The sequence below is a fragment of the Castor canadensis genome, chromosome 5, assembly GCF_047511655.1.
Source record: "Castor canadensis chromosome 5, mCasCan1.hap1v2, whole genome shotgun sequence".
NCBI lineage: Eukaryota > Metazoa > Chordata > Mammalia > Rodentia > Castoridae > Castor > Castor canadensis.
The window spans coordinates 116,084,348-116,108,748 of record NC_133390.1 but is presented as its reverse complement, the minus strand read 5'-3'; the positions used below and the strand labels follow the sequence as shown (position 1 = coordinate 116,108,748).

Genomic DNA, 24,401 nt, shown 5'->3' with positions numbered 1-24,401 from the left:
TTTTTACTGGTATTTGTTTTTTATACTCATTCACTAAACAGGGAATTCCACAAGCTGTACTTCCCCCGTTACCAAAGAGGCCTGCTCTTGAAAAAACCAACGGTGCCACCGCAGTCTTTAACACTGGTATTTTCCAATACCAACAGGCTCTAGCCAACATGCAGTTACAGCAGCATACGGCATTTCTCCCGCCAGGTAAGGGGCTGGGCTTGATGGAAATGGAGGTGATGACTGCATAGCTTCTTTGTTAGAGCAGATGAACCTCTTGAAGGTCACATTAGCCATAGATGAGGTGTGAGGTAAGGTGGTCGGTCAGCCATGGAAGCATATCTGTAGTATTATACATGATTTTCCTTCAAAACCAAGAGTTTAAGCTTAATGAAACATGGGTTAAAGATCAGTGGTGTTTTATGTATTTATTTGTGTTTGTGGTATTTGGAATTGAAATGCAGTTCTTCTCTTTTTTTCTCTTTCTTAAACAGCGTTATATGTTTGTCAAGCTATTTTATGACACTTTCCTGCTGTAAGACCCCTTTGCCTTTATGATTCCTCAAGAGTCAATTTGAATGATATGAACAACTCTCAATTTGGACTTTGTTTCAGTCTTTTTGTTTACAGCATGTATAATATAAAACTGACTATGCATTCTAGAGCTCTTAAAATATGCTCTTCTTAATACCAATCAGTATATTAAAAATATTTTCCTAAGCTAAAATTGAAGTAGTCCCAAATACCAGTGATACTTACATTTATGATTAAGTCATGAATTTGTGGTTTCAGTTCATTTTTAATTTGGTCACATATACATATGGTGGAATCATTCACAGGAATTTAGAAATTGAAAATACAGATTAGCAACACATTTAGATGCCTGGAAAATCACCATTTTTATATACTCCAAATTCATTTCATAGACAGAGAACAACTGGCATTTAACTAGCCATACTCTTTAATATTACATACCTCTTTATCTCTTAGCCTTTATTTTTAAAAATAATACAAATTTTAGAGATTATTCCATAAAATAATTTTATTAATTAAATCAGTAAGTTAATGACTAGGTGTGTATGTAAAAGATCCAGCCCCTTATTCTGTATTTACAATATGTAGCACAGTGTACAGTATAGTATACAGATACAAAGCACAGTGTTTGCAGTGCATTAGGCTCGTATTGGTATGAGTGGACAGGAATTTTTCTCTCTTTTGGGGGTGATACTAGGGATGACCTCTGGGCCTAAGCGTTTGCTAGATAGGTGCTATACTGCTTGAGCCACACCTTCAGCCCTTTTTACCTTGGGTTATTTTTGAAATAAGGTCTTGCTTTGTGTCTGGGCCAGCCTAGGTTGCAATCCTCCTATTTACCATTTCCACGTAACTGGAATGACAGGTGTGTACCACCATGCTGAGCTTTTATTGGTTGAACCTTTTGGCTATGTTGGCTTCAAGCTTTAGTCCTCCTGATAGCTGCTTGCCATATAATTGGGATTACAGGCTTGAACTGCCATGCCTACCCCAGTGATTTATTTTTGATTCATGAACAAAAGAATAGATTATACTCACATTAATCTTTACTGGTAACCATAACTTTTCACATGATACATCTCTGAAAACTGACTGTCCATTTGTAGGGTAAATAACTTTCCCTGTGTAAAATCTAAAAATAAAAGCAAACCTATCTTCTTGTCTGTTATTTAAAGAAACTTGAAATAATCTGTCTCATCAAACAGGTTTTGCATCTGTTTTTCCAACCATGTTCACATGGTTATATTCGTTTTAAGCCAGTGTGGCCGTCACCTGTGTGTTATGTGTGACCCTTGCTTATGACGGTGGTATCTCCCTTTGGTGGGTTGTACTTTGCAAATAGAACAAAAGATGCTGGAAAGGAATCAGAAAACAATAAACCAATAAATAAGTCAGAGCCAACCGCCCTGCCCCTCTGTTCTTGGAAGTTAAGCGTTGCTCATTTTACATGTGCAACAATATCTTGAAATATGCTGACAATTTTAAGATATATTTACAATTTTATTTTATGATGCATTTCGTATCCAAGATATGCTATTCTTGATACTCTTACATAATATGATACCATTGTGGTTGCAATGTAAAATGATATTTGAGGCTTGGTTTTAAGATGCTGAAGCTCAGGTTGACCTATTTATTAGTTGCATAACCAGAGGGAGGTGTTACCTTAATGATCTTTGTTTGTTTGTTTGTTTGTTTTTTAGCCCTTTTTGTTTTCATTATTTTTCAGATAGTGTCTCATGTTTTTTGCCTGAGAAAGCCTCAAACTATAATCCTCCTACCAGCACCTCTGGCATAGCTGGGATTAGAGTTATGTACCAACATTCCCAGCTTTTTGTTGAGATGGGGTCTTGCTAACTTTTTGCAAGGGTGGTCTTGAATTGAACCAGGATCCTCCCCATCTCTGAGCCCTCCCTAGTAGCTAGAATTTCAGCTGTGTGCCACCACACCTGGACCATCTTCATAATTCTTTAAGAATATTTTCATTGTTATATATGTGCTTGTGTGCACAAAATATGGTCCTATACATAAAAAGTTTAAAAGGGATAGCCTACTTTTGCTTCTGCCAAATCCCTTTATCAAATAGTTAGAAAACAAAGAAGTCTGATGCAGGGAATGTGAACTCAAATACCTGAGGGACCAGGCAGGAACAAACAGGAGAGTCAGAGATTAAGTTGGGAGCTATAAGCTGTGGGAGGCCCTGGGGAGCCAGGCCCTGTCTAAGGGGATGGTGTTCAGACTGCACCTGGCATGCACAGCTGTCGCTACATTCTAATGTGTATGAAGGGCGTTGGTGGAGTCTGTGCTTCTAAGGTTAGCTGGACAAACCTACACAGCCCACCCAGTAACCTTAATGGATGTACTGCTAGATGTAGTGATTCCCCTTGTATGTTCTGAACACTGATGTTTTCTTATGTGAAATCCTCTAGTTTTAAAGATGTTGTCAGTTCAGTTTTTAAAACACAACCTGTGATAACTAAAAGACATCCATCCTATCATAGATTTATATATAATCTTACCTGTCCGGGAGAAAACAAGTTCATGTTACAAAATCTAGGTGATCCTCCAGAGAGATAGTGCAAAGACTTTCATAACAACGGCATCTTAGTGGACCACAATGTAACAGCTGGGAAGGAACACTGAAGGCTTTATTGAGACTGGGAAGAACATGGAAGTCATTGATTTTTGTGCAGCTCAGATTTTTAGAGCTATGTACCAAGATATATGTAAGTATATTACAGTCAGGTTATAGTAAAGCATGGTTGGCTAAATCCTTACAGCTGTGACTATGTATATAGTGAGTAGGTTGCTGGCAAAATATCCGAGTCCAGTGTCTGGCCAGCTAGCTAGCTAAGAGAAATCCCTATACACTATAACTTTTATGAGCTTATATGCCATCTCCCTCTTCCAGCCAACAGGCATGTTTGTGTCCATTTATCCATCCTTATATCCATCTGTCTTTCAAACTGTCATTCAATCCTTGCCTTTGTCATTCCTTTTCTCCTTTCCTTTCTCTATCCTCCTCCCCATTTATCATTCCATTCATTCATTCAGCAATCATTGACTGTATGCCACATGGTGTAGTATTTACACTTAAGGATTGCAAACTCATGGCTCTAAGTATAGCCAGAAATATTTTGTCTAGGAGCTAAGCAATTATATATTTTACTTACAAAATATAAATAAATCTTATATATAGGCACATACTTCCCTATCCAAGTCTCACACTCCCTATCCCCTTATTCCCAGTTGCTTCTCACATTTTATTCAAAAGATTTATTTTTTATTGGATAGTCACTCTCTGCCATACTTTGCTGAATGTCTGACCATACATTATCTCATTTTCTTTTTCTGAAAAGAAAAAAAAAATCCAAAAGATTTACAGCCTAGTGAGGTCTAGAAAGTTATACCTGAGTTACATGTTTTATAAGGTTTCTGTAGAACTCAAACTCAGATCCAGGGGATTTGGATCTGTTTTTCAATAACTGTGTGCTTCTTATGCCTAAATAAGAATTTTAGAGGACAAAACTAGCACTTGCTGATCGCCCAGTTCCATTCCTAATATCTCATACCCTGTGTCTTACTTAAAAATGAACATAAGTTGTAGATTAACTTCACATTGAAGTTTTGTTTTGTTTTGTTTTGTTTTCAATTTTAGGTATATAGTGTTTGGGGATTTTTTTGCATTCATTCCTCAGGCCTAAATTAATTGTCTATATTTATAGGTATGAATTTCACCCCTAAAAATTAGAATATTGTCAGAAATAACACTTTTATTTATGTTGTTTCTTTCCTTGAGTTTAAATGAAGTCAAATTCTAATCTTACTGAGTTGGATGGGAGGTAACAGACATTATTGAGAATCCAGGGCTCCATCCTCTTCCCACCACTTTTCCAGCGAGGTCCTGTGCAGTCCCATTCTACATTCTTCAGTCCCCACTGCTTACTGATGGTGTATCATTGCATGTTTGCAAGAGCTCTTAAAGACACATCCTCCACAGGTGTAAGCATCCTTGGCTAAGCCCCTGGTTCACAGGCAGCCCATACTCATAGCACCTGCCCTTGGCAGGGCTGTTGTAAAAGAACAGGCCACGTCTATACTACTCAGGGCCTTTGAGACTTCCTGCCTCCCCAGGGTCTTAAGGAATTTATCTCTTAGCTCTCCATGACCATTTTTGCTATCCTCAGAAGCATGCTTCTCTCCTCTCCTCCTGGCGTATTTCCCTCAGTCAAGGTTGGCTTACGAGTTTTGGAAGATCTAAAATAGTTTGCTTGATATTTGGCTTCCATTACAACTCTACCAGAAATAAGGAAACAGAAGGCTAGGAAGCTTTCTTAGGTACCGAAGGAGGTGAGGGTGGGGCAGGCTGTTTTTACAGAAAAAGAGAAAACCTAAAGATTTCTAGCTTGTCATTTTTATTATAATAATATAAATATTTGTAGTTTTAGTATTACACATTAATGAAATTATGTATAATTAGTGAAAATTAAGAAGCTGCTGCTTATCTGGGTATCAGTTTTGATAATTCAATTGATTATGAGCTTTCATTCCTAAAATGTTAATTTTAGATCTTAAATCAGCTTTGTACTCTTTATAATATACCTAAGTAGGCCTGAATTACCACATGGTAGGTTCACCATCCAACCAGGTCTTTATTACCTTTTTCTCACTTTTTCTCTTCTTCTTTGAAGTAATTTTAACTATTCATGCATTTCACTTTAAATTATCATCCTGTTGTTTTACCTGCATCTTCACACAGACCAATTAGAAACTTAATTTAAAAGATTTGTAATTAAAAAAAAATCCATTGTTCAGAAACACAACCATTCTACTATGCAAATATCTTTATAGGTTAACTGGAAATTCACAAATACACTCACTTAAATTTTGCCTTTGTTGAAAATCAAGAAAAAAAAATTAAATTGGCTAGTGGGCTATCAGTTTTAGTATATCAACCCATTTGAAGTAAAAATGGATATTATGGTCATTTCAAAAGTGATTTTTGCTTTTGGTAAGTGGGTCCTACAGCATTATGTCTTCATATTTTTTAATTATTGCACTCTGGCTAGTATTTTCATTGCTGCCTTATGTTTATTTGCTACAAACCCTCTCAAAACTGTGTGCATTGGTTATAATGGCCATGAGGAAGACAACTCAAACCATAATTCAAATTATGAGAACTATAGGGCTTTAGAGGGGTGTTACAAGGTTAACTCATCTCCAGCATATGCAGGCTTAATTATGCATGGGATGAAATACAGTAGGCAAATTTCAATAGAACAATAAGTAATAACCTGTAATTAGTGCAATATTTAAACCAAGATTAATATTCCATAAATACCACATTATTCTCTTTCATTCACCTTTTATATTTTCTTTCCTGATCCCTCCATCCTAGCAGTAGAGGGTAATGGCTTCACAAAATCTAGACCCAGTATTAAATTTTGCCTGCTCTACTGTCTCAAATTAATAACTTGTTACTGGCTTGTTTCTGCTGTTGATTTTCACAAGTCTGACTCAGCAGTAGCAGCAAATCACGGAGATATGCAAAGGTCTCAAATAATGCCTGCTCAGTGCATCACACAGCCTGCAAGGGTGCTTCCCCACATCCACCACTGAGTTTAATCACTGATCCTTGTGCCCACAATGCAATTGTGTTAACAGACTAATTGCAACTTTGACAAGAATGCCAGTTAAGTGAACTGTGTTTCAGTGAAGTTTCTCAATGGTAGCCACCTCTGAGAAGATTCAGTAGGCAGATATTTTTCTAGCAAATGTTCATCCCAGATACTGCTAGTATTTAAACAGGATGTGCCAAGATTTAGAGATTTAGATAGAAATATAAAATCACTTGATATTTTAAAACCCGGAGTCCAAAATAACCTCATTTTATAGAAAGAGCAGTAGTTCACATATATGAAACTGCCCTGAATTTGGTAAAAATAAACAGATTTTCAATATGTTTATGTCCAAAAGAACAGGAGTTATGTATGTCACATTTATTTTTACTTACCATGGTCAAGCAATTGTGAATGTCAGTGCATCCACCCCATATGTGATGTGTGCATCTTCTTTTTCTCCCACTTGGTTTTTATTGAAGTCTAGTTTTACTGAAGTTTTGAGGGTCCAACCCAGCAATGAAAACTAGTTTTGCCAGAAACCTACCAAGTAAGCCAGTTTGGGACTTAAAACAAATTGTCTCTCCTCTTATGGTTTTCCAACATTTTGAATTCCAAACTAAGGAAATGAAAAAGTTTCACTTTCTTTTCATACAGAATTTATTGCTTAATGTCCCTCCAAACAAAGTTCCTATACTAATGATCACAGCCTCACTCATGTCTGTCTGATTGCTGCTGAAATGAGCAGAGAAATAAAGCAGAGGGAATTATAGTTTGGTTCACTACATCGTTAACTTAGTTTTGTGCTTTAAATTATTTAGCATTTTAATAAATAGTATCTCTGATTATTTAACATGGTTCAATCCAAAGAAAATGTTAATACATTCATGTGTCAAAGTCAGAAATAGCAAAGCAGCCAGATGGCTAATAACCAGATTAAAACAAATTACAGAATGACTTTTAAAAAAATAAGCAGGTTTAATTTTTTTTCCAAAACACTTTTATTTATAGGCAGCAATTAAGAGAAACAAAGTGTACCAGCACACAGTTAAACTGGCTTTATTCTTCTCTGGAGACTAGTTCTGATTGATGACTGTGCTATTGTATGATTTGATTGTGCTGACAGTTACATGCTACTGTTCCCATAATAACAATTTTTCTTCTTTGTTCAAATGAATTTCCTAATTACACGTGTGATGGGATGTTTTAATTCTTTTCCCTTTTCAAATCCACCTTCCTGTTGCAATGCATGATGGGCAGGCTCAATATTGTGCATGACACCCGCTACAAGTGTTGGTAGGTGCCAGCTTTGTTTCTTGATTATCTTAAACCTATGGTGCGCCTCACAGCCCCTCAAAATCCACTGCTCAGTTTAACTTTTATCTATTGGGCAAATCCATTTCCCTTTTACTAACACCTGTCAATTAAATGCCATTTCTATTTAATTGACATGGACTCACATAAATGTTTTCTTTACACACAAGTTTCCTTTAGTCACCTTTGGTGGATTTTGATTGGACTATGAGTTCTGGTGTGTAAAAATAGTCTATCTCATAAAAGTAATAACTGTATATTTTTGTAATAGTAAATAATTTTTAAATACTTTTACTCAGATAATTGTATATATGAAGTAAATACCTGTATTTTATAAGATTTTGAATATGAGTATGAGCACTATATAAAATTCTTGTTTTTGACTTAGCAAATTAAGCCTGTTTATGTCAATTTTCTTGATTTGATGGTAACAAGCTTTTTTCCCCTTTTTTTTCTCTTTCATCCCCCTCCCCTTCTCTCCTTGGAATGCTGTCCTGCTTTGCGCTGTGATTGCATGTCACTCGCTGGTGACGTTCTGTCACATGGCTTACTGCTATGATAAACACCATACCCAATGATCTCCTCCATGTTGCCATGGTTTCCATATTGCTACACTCTTCTGTATGTTTGCTTATATGATTTTCCCTCCGAAAGTTCCCATGGTGCACGGTGCTACGCCAGCCACTGTGTCCGCAGCAACAACATCTGCCACAAGTGTTCCCTTCGCTGCAACAGCCACAGCCAACCAGGTTTGCTAATTTACAGCTTTGTTTCTTAAAACCAACTCTGATAGGGCTCAGTCCAATAGCCTTTATGCACACGGACTTCCCACTGAGGTCAGTGGGGATTGCGTGTACGTGAGGGCTGTAGAGGGTGCTTTAATGAGCATGGGGTTTCAAAGATACCTCTTGTTGGCCTACACATTCTCCTATTATGAGCAGCAGAATGCTTTTATGCCATTTATAAGTGCTCCAAAGTTGTCACAGCTCCATTTCTGAAGCTACTAAAATAATATTTACACAAGCAATTCTCATTTATTCTCAACCAATTGTGTGGATATTTGACTAATCAAAATGGAGATAATGCTAAGGTTTTATTAAAAGTATTTGGTGCATACAATACCTCAGATCTTAACTAAATTACTAATAAAAAGGAAAATATTTAAGTGTATTCCTATGCCACAAATGACCACTCTTGTAAAGAGTTTGTTAAAATTATTATAATTTGATTTCTTTGATAAACAGATTGCATATTTAAAATTAAGTTTGTGTATGGCATTTGTAAGTGATTATCAATGCTTTAAGTGAAAAAGTTGCCCATTGCTCTTGTTTCTATAATTACTCTGCATAAATGTTGACAATTTATGCAGGAAAGAAAGAAATCAGATTTGGAAAATTAAAAGTCATTCTGTGTTCCATACAAGTTTATGGGGTAACAATTCTGCAGGATACTTTGAAGTAGAAGGGAATCTATTTAAGAAATTTAAATTTTATGATGTACAAGAGTGACTAAGATGAAATGATTATTTAAAATATTTAAAATTCAAAAGTTAACATTGATTCCACTAGCATTTCAAATTCTGTTTAAAAATAAGTCCTAGAAAATCCTGGTTGAATTAAAGTCACATTTATGTAAAGTAAGTTTGGGCTTGAATAAATAGGTAATGTTTGTTATGCAAGCAAAGTTCTGTAGGGTTGATAGTGTCTGAAAGAACTGTCCAAATTTCAGATAACCCACTGACTAAGGTTAAATAGAGCCAAATGAGTCTCAAAGGAACCTCCTTGTTTCTTCAGTACGTCAGGTACTATTGATGAAATTTAAGCTCTTACTACAGCCAGTGAACACTTTCAAAAGCATAATGCCAAAATGGATTTATTTTAGAGTTTCAGGCAAGCTTTAAACATTTCTTGGCAAAGAAATGCTAGTTTTTCAGAGCTCGTCAGAGTAGTCCTGGATTTACGCTAACACATCAGACTCATTTACAAGACTGTGAGTGTGTGCATATGTGGCATGTTAGTGAGTGATCTTCAGCAGGAAGTCTCAGTGGTTTCGGTGCAGATCGGTGATGCTGAACTCTCACATGTGTACCATGTATAGAATTGCTGGTGTAAGCAAAACTACAGCAAAGCAAACTTTGACATGCCCTCAGCCACCTGGGTTGTAAGGGACCCTTTACTTTTTTGCATTGTGCTGTGACCATTTCATGCGTAATCCTGGGTCTTCATACCGTTTTACAACCAAACGAAAGAAAAGGGAATGGATATACATATATACACACATATATTATATCTACATATACATACGTATGTATATGCCTACAGTACATTAGCAGTGCTGGGAATAGCTGATGCCACAAAATGCAGCCGCATGCATGCAGAAGGTTATAGCTGGCCCTTCATCTGCATTGGTTGGTGTTGAAGGTCCGTGGTATGTTTCGACAGCCCCATCCTTGATGCTTCTACACTGTTGGGTGCAACATCCTGTCCTGCAGCAGCAGGAAAAATGGTATGAGAAGCTTCATTATGCTTGGAGCACATTTTCGTGCCATTTGGCAATGCTGTAAAATTGTGTAAAAATGTCAGATGAAAAGTGGAAATAAAACAGGGAGGACATATTAATATACACTCCAGACTGGATTATACTATGTTGAATTAGTCTAGGATGTCTAAATCGAAATAACAAAATGCCTTCATGTATGTAATTGTATTATTACCCCGTCAACCATGCTGAAATAGTGACATTTTGTAGCAAAAACTTAAACATAGGTTGCTCCTCTCAGTCACACAGACAGGAAAAGGAAACATATCAGAGCCCATGCTTTTGGTCTTCTGATAATGTTCATCTCCTAATCTACCTTTCCCAAGTTAGCAGCCATTACTTTGGATTATGGGAAAATCAGTTTATAAATTTGAGTTCTTGGCTTTTGGGACTATTAAGATAAGTCATCTCTATATCAGTTTCTTAATGTATTTTTTCTCAAGTTCTCTAATTCTCTTGCCCATTTAAAGTACAATAAGATGTATAATCAGGGTTCTTTTGAATTACCATTTTAACATTCTTACCAGTATCTTTAATTGGTGGTGGAGAGTTGTTAGACACCCTAATCTGAATGAAAAGATGAGAAATTTTGTTGTATAAAAATAGACAAGATGTGCCCTACTCTGATTCCTGTATTATTACTAAATAACAGAAACCAAGGAGTGAGTGTGTGTGTGTGTGTGTGTGTGTGTGTGTGTGTGTGTGTGTGTGTAGGCCAACAAAAAGGGCTTCTTTCAATTACTGCTCTGCATGAATTTTTGTAGTTTTTCTTCTCTTCCTAAAAACTGGTAACATTTATAGACAATGCTTAACACAGAGATTAAAGAAGTGAGTTGCTATTCTGGCATTTATGTTTACATTTACTTACTGTTCCATTGACCAGATAAGGACTGTCACCTCACAGCTGAATCTCTTCCTTTAAAAATTTAATATTAAGATGTTTTCTTCTCTTGGTTCCTGGCTTGCTTGCATGGATCATTCATTAAATAATTTTTTATTTGTTAGATACCCATAATATCTGCCGAACATCTGACTAGCCACAAGTATGTTACCCAGATGTAGAGTTGCCGTCACTACACAGTAAGTTCATTATGTAATATACACTTGTGTACTTGTGCTGGTTTTTTAAAAATAGCAATTGTGTAGTACACTTAAAATTCTGCAAAACTTCAGAAAAATACTTAGAGCCCACACTTTTTGATGGGTTATAAAGAATTTCTTTGTACAAATTTATAATTAGTATGTTAATATTACTTAAAATACAAAATTCTGAAGGATAATAAATTTTGGAGTTTTTATTTCAAATTATAAATAAACATGAGCATGAAGAAAAAAATGACTTAATTCAATTAGAAGGTTTAGGTTATGAGGAGTTGGCACCTTTTTTATTTTCCTTTTTGGGTGCTAGGATTGAACCCAAGGTCTCTTGCATGCTAAGCAAGCACTCTCCACTGAGCTACATCCCACCCCCAGACAAATAATTAACACTTTCTATGAACTCTTCTTTGTTGTTGTTTGGGTTTTTTTGGTGATGCTGGTGTTTGAACTCAGAGCCTTGTGCTGCCAGAGACTGAATATTTTTGGCTGTGTGGGCCATGTAGTTTCTGTTACAACTACTTACCTCTGTCACTGTAGTATGAAAGCTACTAAGAAATGTGTAAACAAATGGATGTGACTGTGTTCCAGTAAAACTTTTGTTTTACAAAATAGACACTAGCCTGGATTTGACCCACAGGTAGCAGTTTGGTGACCCCTGGCATAGAACATCATTAATCTTATTTTTTCTGTATTTGGCTAAGTCTTAAATGAGAATATATACCCATCTCATCCCATCCATCACCGTACACAATTATTAGAATGCACTTATATATACACACCCATGTATATGTATACACACACACACACATGCACTCAGTCTATGATGCAGTCAGGAATTCAGCTATTAAAATTAATGTTTGTCCATTTCATGATCTTTCTCAAAGCAGTTTTGATAAAAAGGTTCATGAACAATAGTCAGGTGGTTAGAATAAGCACATTGGTCTGTAGTTTGTACATTTAGAAGAGGAGTTCTTTTGGCATATTAAAACATGTTTCCAGCACTTCTAGTTAATTGGGGGTGTTTGGTATGTATAAATGCAGCTATGTTTTATTTCTTAGCAGTAGCCCAGGTTGAAAAAATAATACCCTAAGCCCATCAATAAATAGTAAACCAGTGGATTAATCTGTATGGAAGCTTCAGCTCCTAATGCTCTGTTTATTTTTAAAATACCTATTTTCATGTGAAGTTAAAATATTAAAACTTTTTAAAGTCAAAAAAATGGTGATTTCTTTCATTTTCTAAGTTGTAGTCTAAGGCATACTTTTAATATGTAAAGATTCCCTGATGGAAATAAATTTCATGTAAAAACAAACATTTAACACTTAGGTACATTGCAATGTCTATTAAATTTTAATTCATTTGAGAATAATTTCTTAATTCATAAGCAATAATTTTTTTCTTGACTTTAAGGGAAAGAAAGCCTACAAGCTTTGGATGATCTAAAACAGTCACTAGAAGTTCCTGTTTTTCAAATATATGCTATGTGAATCAAGCACTCACGTAGAACAGCATTTATTCCATGCATGTTAACTTCATAGGCCAAATCATTCTTCAAATCTATTAAATTTGACAAAAGAAATAAAGTATGTTTATATTATGCCCTACCTGCAACAATACTGTTAAAAAAGAGCCACACTGTACTGTGCTCTGCACAATTGCTTCTTCAGCTGTCTTCTATACTTTTAACTTACTCCTGGGAAATTTTAGTCTACAGTTTTATTAAGGTGTGTGTGTCAATTCATTCACATAGACATGACAGAGAAATTTATTGATTTGCACTTGTGAAGTAGTTTTTGTTTTTACATAAAGAGGTAATAACATGGATATGAATGGATTGTTTCATCAAGAAATAAAACTGCTTTAAATAATTATATACTTTTAACAAAGATTGTCTCTTTTTCCCTTGTAGATCATTCTAAAGAGGAAAGGACAGTGTGCTTGGTTAGAGTAAAGGACGAGGTCATTAGCCATATTGTATATACCGTCAAGCAACACACACAGAAACCCCTCAGCCACAAGACATCCACATATTGCATGTTAACCAGAAGAAAAGACAACATGGAAATCCACTGCACACTGTTGCCTACACACTTTGTACATTTAATTGATATTTGTGCTGAGGTGATATTCCTGTCTAAAAGAACAGCATTGTCTTTCTTTTTCTAGCACAGTTATGCATTAAAATATGCATACCTAATTAGTTTCCTATATGTTCATGCCATCTTGAAAAGACAGACTATGGTGTAACCATGATTCTATTATGTATTGGTACGTCTGTAGACCAAGATATAATTTTTTAAAATAAGTTTATTTGTTTCAAGGTTTACAAATAACAAAGGTGCACCTTGTATTTAAAATTGCCATTATAGATGAGAGCGTGCATGCACAGTCATTTTTGTTTTCAGAGTAATATTTTTAATGTAATAGATTGTAAGATGTGGTGAGGGAGGGATCTGACAGAGATGAATGTGCCAAGCAAAACCACAACTGTGTCTATTTAAAGCACATCATGGCTTTAAGTACCATGTTGTAAGGATTCTCGTGAAGTGCCATAGACTGTACATCAAATTAGAGTATTATTTCTTCAGTGTTATTGTTTTCAGAGCCACATTTTATTTTGTTGCTTATTTGCTAGTACTAACCAATCAAAGGGCACCATTCTTTTTTTTTTTTGAAACCAAAGCTGTCTCAGAAATGGCAATTTAACTTTACAGTAATAATAGACAGCACAACACAAACTCTCAATACAGATAAACTCACACTACAGGAGATATATATAATAGATATATAAAATTATTTTAATGCATTGTAGTGTAATATTTATGCATACTATACTGTATAACATGGTATTCAAAAGGGATGTGCCATTTCTGAGACACAATGACAAAAAATGTTTGAGGAAATTATTTTGCTTCTATTTATAGCCTCTGTCAAAAGTCAAAAGACTATAAATTCTTTGCAAAAATGGTTTCACGTTTGCTTAAATGCTTCATCACAGTCACGTTCAAAGTAGTGACTCTAAACAAAGAAGAAAGCAGCACTGTCACCAGATGCATGATAAACCAAAATATGAAAATGGGAAATGTTTAATTAACCTAGTAATTGGGTGGGTTAAGTACATGGGTGAATTTTATATGTGATTTTTTTTTGTTTTGTTCAGATTAACTGCTTATAGCCTTAGAAAGCCTTTTACAAAATTAAAAAATAGATGTGCATTCAGTTTTTAAGAATGGATTCATCCAAAGGAATTCCTTTTTTTGTGGTCTGGATGTTGCAGCTAGTAAAGGATATTTTTGCTCTGTTCAGCAGTTCTAAAAATTGCTGAAGTAGGGGCCAGGTCACTGGTAGTTATAGTATGGAATGGGAGAAGTGAAAGTTCAGTTGTAGAACTTTCCATACTTCCAAGTTTACTGCAAGTTTTTATGCTTGAGAGAGATGCTTTCTAATATAAGACTGATGTGTTGATTTTACTGATTGTACTGTACATCTATTAAAGCCTTAGATTACTACATTACGGGTTGGAACCCATACCAATGTAATTTCAGTCGTGTTAAGAGAGTAATGGTGACTTCACATGTTATTGTAGTTAGTTACATTATAGAATATTACTTATTTTTCTTGTTAAAATGTAGTTTTTCATTTCCTACATTTACTAGATTTTCATTTTCTATTAATAATTGAATACCATTTCAGTTTATTGACTATTGTTTTGTTAGATTTTACCAATGAATTTTTCAAAATACAAAAAAATTAAGTAGATTTTCCTTCATAACATACTCAGTTTTGAATTATATGTAGTGTCATATGAATATTCGTATTGTTAACTAAATGATTTATATTTTACTGATTTAATATTACAGTGTAAGAATGTCAGTCATTGTTAGTTCTTGTCTAGTTTTCATTAAAAGAACAAAGATCTTTTATATGGATATCTTATAAATATATAATCATTGCTAAGTAAGAAGTTAAGTTGTTGCTATCGCAACAATCCTGGCAGACAATTGAGTAATATTTTGATGATTTATTTTGTTTGTAATTAGTTATTATAAGAAGATCTAGATCCTAGATATTAGAATAAAATTTATTTTCTACTGTATCCATTTCAAATGTTAAAGTATTGTTTAATATTTTTGAAATCCCTGAATATCAGGCCTTGTTATAAATAAGCTGCATAATCAATAAATGGAACAAGGGACTTTTTGTTGATAATCCAAATACTCAAAGTTTACGTAATGAGAATTATAGCGTGTGTGCAAACTCTTGAGGGTTGATTATGCTGCAATTTAGCATGTTGGAAAGTCTAGAGAGAAGGTTGACTTTTTGCACTTCTGTATATAGTCAAAAGAGAGAAACCTGTATAATAGTAAGATCTTATTTTGAATAAAAACGTCTATAATTACAAGGAGTTTTGTTAAGGCTAATAAAATGACAGACTGAGCAAAATTGCTTGCAAAAGTGGCACAGAGTTAGCACTCCATACCCCTTCAAACATGTTGCTTTGCTTTTTGTGGACAGCTTGTAGTTTGCCAGGATTTTTTCAGCTGGAAAGATATACCATCCTTCCGAGATCTCATGACTGACAAAAACTCCATTGGGCCAAATCTGCCTGAAGATCATTACCAAAAATAGCAGGTACTTCGACCACTAAGGTGAAATCATGGATCAGATGTTCCTTACATTTTTCAAAACTACTGCATGTTTCAACAAAAAAAAGAGAAAGAACTATACTAAGGACATATATTATTCAAATCAGTTTCTTCCAATTTCAGTGGTTTATTGTTCACAAAAAAAATCTTCAAACTAAATATTGACTTTCACAAAATTTAAACCATAAGCAGGCAAACCAAACAGCACACCGTACCTATAGTTGTTATGTGATTGTTTTTTAATTGCTGTAGGATCCTGTTCTTTCAGCAGGTGAAAAAGTAAAACACAAGTTCAAATATCATGGTTTTAATTTTCAAATCAGAATCATTCAAAGAAGCAAAATGTGATAATGGGCACTTGTTTAAGAATCAGTACATCAGCCTTCACTCCGGCTGGTTAATAATACTGCACTTATCGGCAGCCCTGCCACTTTCATCTGCTGAAAGGACATTCGTGCTTGGTTTTACTGTTATGTAATCACATCTTAATTTCTGCTTGTAGTTGCTTATAATTATGTATTTTGTCTTGGGCTGCAATTTGTTTTATGCTTATTTTATTATTACTGCAGTAGTTGACTTTGCTGTATGGAAAAATAAAGTGAAATTGCCCTAATAAAACTTCTCTTTCTTAAGTATATTTGTGTATTTGAGATTGAATAGTAAATTATTTTTGCAAATTTTATGTATTCATGAATGTACTTCTTTACAAACATTCTGCTGAGTAAATTCATCGTCTGGTTTTAAGAGATTGTAAGGAAGGCATTTACTTTCTCACTGGTTACCTTTTAATACTGAAAATCCGAATCCAGATATCTTTCCATCCTGTGGTCAGTGTTTCCTGAAAAATCTTGTCCTCTTCTCCCTTGATACTTTAAATGCTGATTGAAATGATGTGGGGGGAAAATTTGATAGCATCAATTCTGGATCACTGTCTTTCTATTAATGAGGTGGGGTTTTTTGCCTGACGGATCTAATTGCCTATTACTAGGAATCAGGCAATCTAAGAAGCTGCTTCAGTAATGATGTAGATGATAGCTCCTGAGTGAAGGCATTCAAGAGTATGTATACACTCAGCTGAGCTGAGCCAGGCCATGGCAATTCCTGAGCTTGTGTGCGTGTTCATGTCTGTGTGCTTGGATTTATTAAACAATAAACTGGAGGTGTTAAAAGTGTACAGCCTTTGCACATTGCAGTTTCTATAGATAGCCGATGAAGGCCCAAGGTCTAGTATGAGAAAATTTGTATCTTTGATCACTGAGTGCCACTTCATGTTGGCTTTGGCATTTGGCATTTGGTCAAAGACTGCAAATTCTCCTTTAAAAATTATCTTTCTTTGCTAAAGTATATTACAAGAATAAGAAATGTTTTATTTATGATTGATACAATTTATAATTAACACATTTCTGTTGCTGGTCGAGTTCATGAGTCCCTTCTGTTCTCACCACCAGCTCCAACTATGCTAAATGTCATTTATCAAAAAGAGAATGGCTTCCCCAGGGATAACTGTCTAAAACAGAGGTTCACAACTTTTTGAGTAACGTAAATACATCTGGTTCTCTCAAATTAGTAATGGTATTTTGGTATCTTCTAATTGAGGAAGAATACTATCACAAAAATTCACTGTAATGTTTTCAGTACTCTAAATGAAATTGTATTTTATTAATTACATCAGCCAATGAATGCATGCATCTGAGAAATGATGGGTGTGAAATACTTACTTTTGCTTCATACAATACTGTTCAAAAAACAATTCAGGTTATAATACATATAAACATGGAAATGTCACATGCCAACTCTCTGTGCATTTTTTATAATTTACAAAATCAGAGAATGGGAATGGAACAGGTTCTGCCTAGGGACCAGTGCAGGGGAGGATAAGAGGAAAAGGTGTGGGAGGGTGAATATGGTGCAAATATTGCATACACATGTATTTAAATGGAAAATGATACCCGTTGAAACTATTCCAGGAATGGGAGGACGGGAATAAAGGAGAGTGGTGGAGTGGGTGAACTCAACTATGATATATTTGCTATATTGTAAGAAATTTTGTAAATGTCACAATGTACCCCCACCCAGCACAATAAAAAAAAAAAGTAAATTGTTAATTGTTATGGAGTGCACTAGGGGTCCTCAGCTCACAGGATGGAACCCTCTGCTAGAAGTTTTTGGGTGGGGTTTTCTCACTTAGGAGAACAAAGAAATTTGCTGGAATGACTACTTCATCACAAACCCCAGGTACACACAAAGTTCATACTTTGACATGGTCCTGAAATCAGTAACATGCAATAATCTGTAACTTTACTGAGACACACTCTGGAATAGTAACTTCCTTCAAAGAGCTAACCAGTCACTTAGGTAAGCAAATCTGCAGAACCCAGCAATAAGATTTTGTTTTCTTTCTACTTCTTATAACTCCACTTGCTAAAGAGCCTGAGGCAATCACTTTAATATTTGAGTTTGTCCCCTATATGTTATGAAGAAAAATATTGTTACAATATTGTTCAAAAAACTTTTGAAAGCCTAACACATACCCATCTTACATGTTAAATCAATGTGAGTAAATGCCCTGTATAGCTATCCTTATCTCAACCAGCAAAAACCCTTGTTCCTTCCTATTATTGCTTATACTCTCTCTACAACAAAATTAGAAATAAGGGCAAAATAGTTTCTGCTGGGTATTGAGGGGGGAGAGGGAGGGGGCGGAGTGGGTGGTAAGGGAGGGGGTGGGGGCAGGGGGGAGAAATGAACCAAGCCCTGTATGCACATATGAATAATAAAAGAAAAATGAAAAAAAAAATGAAAGCCTAACACATACCCATCTTACATGTTAAAGATCCATTGTGCTGACATCATGAAATGGACCAAAAATGTGACGTTTAGAGATTCAAATAGCAAAGGGTTTCCTTTGTACTCTCTTGGTCTGTCAGAAAAGCCTTATTGAAAAGACTTTCATGTGGCCTCTGAGCCACTGCCATCCTTTGCCCAGCCTCCGATACTGTCCCTCATTTGGTGCTCAGCCCCCACTTGTCTGGAAAGGGCCTTGACACCAGCAGCACTTTGGGTGGGTGGTAAGTCTTGAGCAATCTCTATCTAGACTGGCTGCTGATGGCCATAGTGGGCCACAGTCCCCCTTTGAACTTCTTAGGAGGTGGATTCTTACGTTGTCAAAGGGCCCCATGTACTCTGAGCACTAGGAGAGCACTGTCCAGAGATGTGCCAGGCTGTCCTGGACCTGGGGCTCAGGAACTCTTCCTGGTCCTGCTGCCAGACTTCCCTAGTGATGTCCGCACATGCCTGGGACATTTCATCCTCAGCTGTGCTGTCCTGCTCACCCAAAGGGGGCTGAAGGACCAAAAGGAAAAGCCAACTCCTTATCTTCTGCCTCTTTCAAGGAATTGGACTCCCATCTCACCACCCAAGACTTCCTTTTATTGAATAAGCTTTTTATTCATGTATTTTTTTACTTATTAATCACAAAAAAATGACCATTTTTCTAATTTCTGGAAAAAAGCAGTAACAGGTTCGAACACAGATAAAATCTGTTACTTTAGTGAATTTGTTAGGTCCTTTTGAGATGATACTGAATCACAGGTCTCAGTTACTTTTTCTGCTCCTAGTTATGTTTCATAATTACAAAACCTAGAATTTCCATTCTTAGCATAAGGCATAAATATGAAACTTTATTCATAGCACTTGGGAGCCACCAGATTGGTATGTAAATTTTAACTGCCACTTTTGGTCACATTCACCTCAGTGGGCACCTGAAATGGTGAATGTTTGAACTTGAACTGAGAAGAGCTCAGTAGTGGGGTCGAGCTGCATCATTTGGCTGCCCTATGTGATATACTGCCACGGGCACAACTTCATTCAGAGAAGTTCTCATTGCTGCAGCTGCTGACTCTGCAATGGACCTCCTGGACATAAAAAAGCAGCCACAGCAGAAAACATGTTCTCCATGGGAGAGTCCCACATCTGTGTAACTTTGCAGGCTCAGGTCACTCTTTGTAAATCTGCTCTAGCACTAGATATACAGGTTCTATAAGGAGTTTACATATTAAGTAATATCCCCAAGTACTTGGATCAGAAGGGTAGTGAACAAAATTGTCTGTACAGACAGGACATGTCCTCAGAAGAAAGCCACAGTCATAATGGACTTAGACACCAGCAGTCATCATGATGCTCAGTCTGGAAACAAGTGGGCAGTCTGCAGTAGAAGTACATACTTGAACTTAGAACAGTGAAGTTACAGAGAACCAAAGGACCTATGCAGATCTCTATGATCCATTTAGAAAGGCGTGCAGTACATTGAACTGGAAGAGATTACAAACCTCTTGACTATACTGATGCAATGAGAGAATGGCAAAGCTACAAGAACACTTAGACCTCTGAGTTCCTGTAGTGTAACATGACTTCCAGCTTAGGATGAAGGTAAGTGAGCTATATAAAGCCAGAGCCTGCAGCAAAGAGGGAAGAAAACAAATCTTAGCAATTCACATCCAAGAGTCAGACATCTGAGCCCTCCCAAGGGACTTTGGTAAAAAGAAGCTCAGGTTGGCCTTTTTTTTTTTTTAAAACCACTGGGCCTCTTGCTCTCTCAAGTCCAAGGACTCCCAGATTTCTGAACATAGATGTTAAGTACTAATGTCTGGAGGGTTGAGCAGCATGACAGAAAGAAGGGCTGATTTTAACAGCATGTACATGGAGATGGTTTTTTTTTTTTGGTAACACTGGGATTTGAACTCAGGGCCTCATGCTTGGTAGGCAGGCACGCTACAACTTGAACCATTCCACCAGCATCAATAGCTTGTAAGTGGGAAGGATGCACAGGACCCGGAGAGGACAACTGTGGTAAACTAAAACCATGTAGAGATAACCTCTTAAACTGATCTTTTTAAAATGTGCACTGGCCAGGCACTGGTGGCTTAAGCCTATAATCCTAGCTGCTCTGGAGGCAGAGATCAGGAGGATTGTAGTTCAAGGTGACAAAAATAAGACCCTATCTCCAAAATACCCAACACACAAAAGGGCTGGCTGAGTGACTCACATGGTAGAACGTCTGCCTAGCAAGCATGAGGCCCTGAGTTCAAACCCCATATCACCCACACATACACACAAAAAAAGTGCACAGAAAAATCTTAAACATGTTGCAAGGGTTAAGATCAACAGCTTTGCAATTGGAACACCTGGCTTTATAACTCTTCAGCTCTTTGACTTTGGCAAGTTACTTCACTTCTCTGACTCAGGTTCCACTTTAGTAAACTAGGAGCAACAATACCTACCCTGCAGGGTTGTTGAGTACTTCCAGACTTGACTGCAAATAGGAATAATTTCAATGATCTTTAAAAAGCATGTGCACTTCATTCCTACCTGTAGGTGCTGATTAATTACCATGGACGAAACCACTGGGTTAGTGTCCAAGACACCTTGCACATAGTCCCCTTCTTAATGGCAGTCTCAACAGGTTTGAATAATGCTAAGCGTGATGCCTATTCCATTTTATCTATTTTGCACATCACCCCACTTAATCTTTAACTTTTCTCCCCGCTTCTCAGACTATACATCCCTCTCAAAGCAGCTGTGTTGTCTGTAGTTCTGTCTTTCCTGTTCAGTAGTGAAACTTTATCTTCCTGTAACTTACCACTACACCACAGTGGGCATTGCTTATTGTTTTCCTTCTGGAGAGGGTTTTGAAAAATAGAATTAAGTATATTTTAACTCATTTCAAAAATTTCCTTTGTATGCATAGTTCCTGTTCACAATCACAAACTCTCCAAACCCAAGTCAAATTGAAAGCAACCATTAGATATTATGTATGCTTAACTATTGGAATCCCCCTTTAAATTTTTAAACTGTACTCCAAATCATAGAATGGGTGCACTAATTACCATATAAGGTGTGCTATTACATAATGTATTCTAAATATGATGTCAATATAAAATTTCTAATAACATTTGAATGGCATTAATATATTTCCATATCATATATACATACATTTATCTCCATTGTCCATCTATCAACTATCTATCTATCATCTATCTTTCTATCTGTTTATTATTTATCTAATCTTTAGACTGTGCTGGAATTGGATCCCAGGCATCATGCATGCTGGCAAGTACTCAACCACTGAGCTACACACCCAGACCCTCCATATCACATTTTATCATAAATTTATTTTAGATGTTAAATTCAACACTGACAAAGCTCCACAAACATATGGTACGACTCTTGCAATATGACAGGTACCATGTTAAGTTCTGAGATGCAGGATGAATGGGAAGAACCTTGTAATGTAATGACCAAAACAAGACAGAATATGGTGTTTCCTCTGACAAACACTGATCCTGTTTTTCCTACCTCCCATACCAGGTCCAGTCTCTTTAACTGCACTACAAAGTAATTTACAAGATTAAGTAAAAACTATGTTCTCTTCTTTTTTAATATTTTTATTATATTTTTGTACTGGGGTGCACTATGACATTTACAGAAGTTCTTACAACATATTATAGTTGAATTCACCCCTCCACCATTTTCCTTTATCCTCCCTCCCCCCATTTCTGGAAGAGTTTCAACAGGTCTCATTTTTCCATTTTCATACATGAATACATAATATTTCCACTACATTCATCCTCCTACACCCTTTCCTTATATCCTCCACCTCCCGCTGGTACCAACACCCAGACAGGACCTGTTTTAACTCCCTATTCTCCATTTTTGAAAAAGGCATTTTTGTTTGTTTAAGATAGCTATATAGGGAGTTTCATTGTAACGTTTCCATATGTATATGTATTATAACCCAAATTGGTTCATCTCTGCTATTTTTCTTCTTTCGACCTTAGTCCCCTTCTTATGGTGATTTCAACATGTTTAAAAATTCTATATCCATTCTTGTATAGAAAGTGCATCATCTGCATTCATCTTCTTCCTTCTTTTATCCTCCCTCTCCCATTAGCCACCTCCCCTTAGCATAACCTGTTTTTCATAAGATTGCTAGTATTTGTGTTGTACTATCTCACACATATGAGAGAACACATGTGGCCTTTGTCTTTTTGAGCCTGGCTTACTTCACTTAACATGATGTCCTCCAATTGCATCCATTTACCTTCAAACCACATGGTTTCCTTCTTCCTCATGGGTCATAAGGTAGTTTTATTTTTAGTTTTTGAGCTGCTTCCATACTGTTTTCCACAATGGTTGTGCTAATTTACATTTGGACCAGCAGTGTCTGAGGGCTCCTTTTTCCCCACATCCTCACCAACATTTGTTCCTTGTGGTCTTGATGATAGCCATTATAACAGGAGTGAGGTGGAATCTTAACATGGTTTTGATTTGCATTTCCTTTATGGCCAGGGATGTTGAGCATTTCTTCATGTGTTTTTTGGCTATTTGGACTTCTTCCTTTAAAAAAAAAATCTCTGTTCAGTTCATTTGCCCATATATTCACTGGGTCATTGAATTTTTTGATGTTTCGTTTTTTGAGCTCCCAATACATTCTGGTTATCAGTCCCTTGTCAGATGTATAGCTGGCAAAGATTTTCTCACATTCTGTGGGCTGCCTCTTCAATTTAGAGACCATTTCTTACATTGTGCAGAAGCTTTTTAGTTTTATGTGGTCCCATTTGTCAGTCCTTTCTTAGTTGATGAGCTCTGTGAGTTATATTTAGGAAGTCATCATCTATGCCTATTAGTTCCAGTGTATACCCTGCTCGTTCCTACACTAACTTCAAAGTTTCAGGTCTGATATTAAGGTACTTAATCCTTGAGTTGATACTAGTACAGTGAGAAAGACATAGGTCTACTTTCAGTTTTCTGCATGCAGTTATCCAGTTTTCCCAGCAACATTTGTTGAAGAGGCTGTCTTCTCCGTTGTATGTTTTTGGTGACTTTGTTAAAAATAAGGTGGGCATAGCTGCATGGATCCATTTCCAGGTTCTCTATTCTGTTCTACTGGTCTTCATGTCTGTTTTTGTGCCAGTACCATCCTGTTTTTATTGCTATGGCTCTGTAGTATAGTTTGAAGTCAGGTATTGTGATACCTCCAGCATTGCTCTTTTTGCTGAGTATTGCCTTGGCTATTCGTGCTCTCTTGTATTTCCAAATGAACTTTAGGGTAGATTTTTCAATCTCTGTGATGAATGTCATTGGGATTTTGATGGGAATTGCATTAAACATGTAGATTGCTTTTGGTAGTATAGCCATTTTTACTATGTTGATTCTGCCAATCCATGAGCATGGGAGATCTTTCCATCTTCAGTAGTCTTCATCAATTTCTTTCTTCAGTAGTTTGTAGTTTCCATTGTAGAGGTCATTCACATCCTTTGTTAAGTTTACTCCTAGGTATTTTATTTTTTTGAGACTATTGTAAATGGAATTGTTTTCCTATATTCTCTCTTAGTCTGTTCACTGTTGGTGTATAGAAAAGTTACTAATTTTTGTAAACTGATTTTGTATCCTACTTTGCTGAAGGTGTTTATGATGTCTAGGAGTTTTTTAATAGAGTTTCTAGGTCTTTTAGATATACCTTTTCTTCTTGAATACAATGATATTACTACTCATAGAACTCATTTTATCCTTAAAAGTAACCCCACTATTGAAAAAAATATGTGAATAAATATATTAAACCAGGTGTGGTAGCATAGATCTGTAATCCCAGCACTTGGGGTGGGG

General features: G+C 36.2%; 1 protein-coding gene across 28 annotated transcripts in view; it reads left to right on the top strand.

Moving 5' to 3' along the window:
• The window catches only part of Mbnl1 (muscleblind like splicing regulator 1), a 185,781-nt gene extending 169,362 nt beyond the window's left edge, over positions 1-16,419 (top strand). For 19 of the 28 annotated variants that reach the window (XM_074073976.1, XM_074073967.1, XM_074073954.1 and 16 more), the window contains 5 exons: positions 42-195; positions 7,401-7,436; positions 8,109-8,203; positions 10,998-11,072; positions 13,001-16,419. In XM_074073976.1, coding sequence (XP_073930077.1) covers positions 42-195; positions 7,401-7,436; positions 8,109-8,203; positions 10,998-11,054 — 342 coding nt within the window. In that variant the 3' untranslated portion in view covers positions 11,055-11,072; positions 13,001-16,419. The remainder of the gene's footprint in view (positions 1-41; positions 196-7,400; positions 7,437-8,108; positions 8,204-10,997; positions 11,073-13,000) is intronic. The other 9 variants (XM_074073956.1, XM_074073958.1, XM_074073960.1 and 6 more) reach the window with 6 other exon arrangements.
• Positions 16,420-24,401: the final 7,982 nt, after the last annotated feature.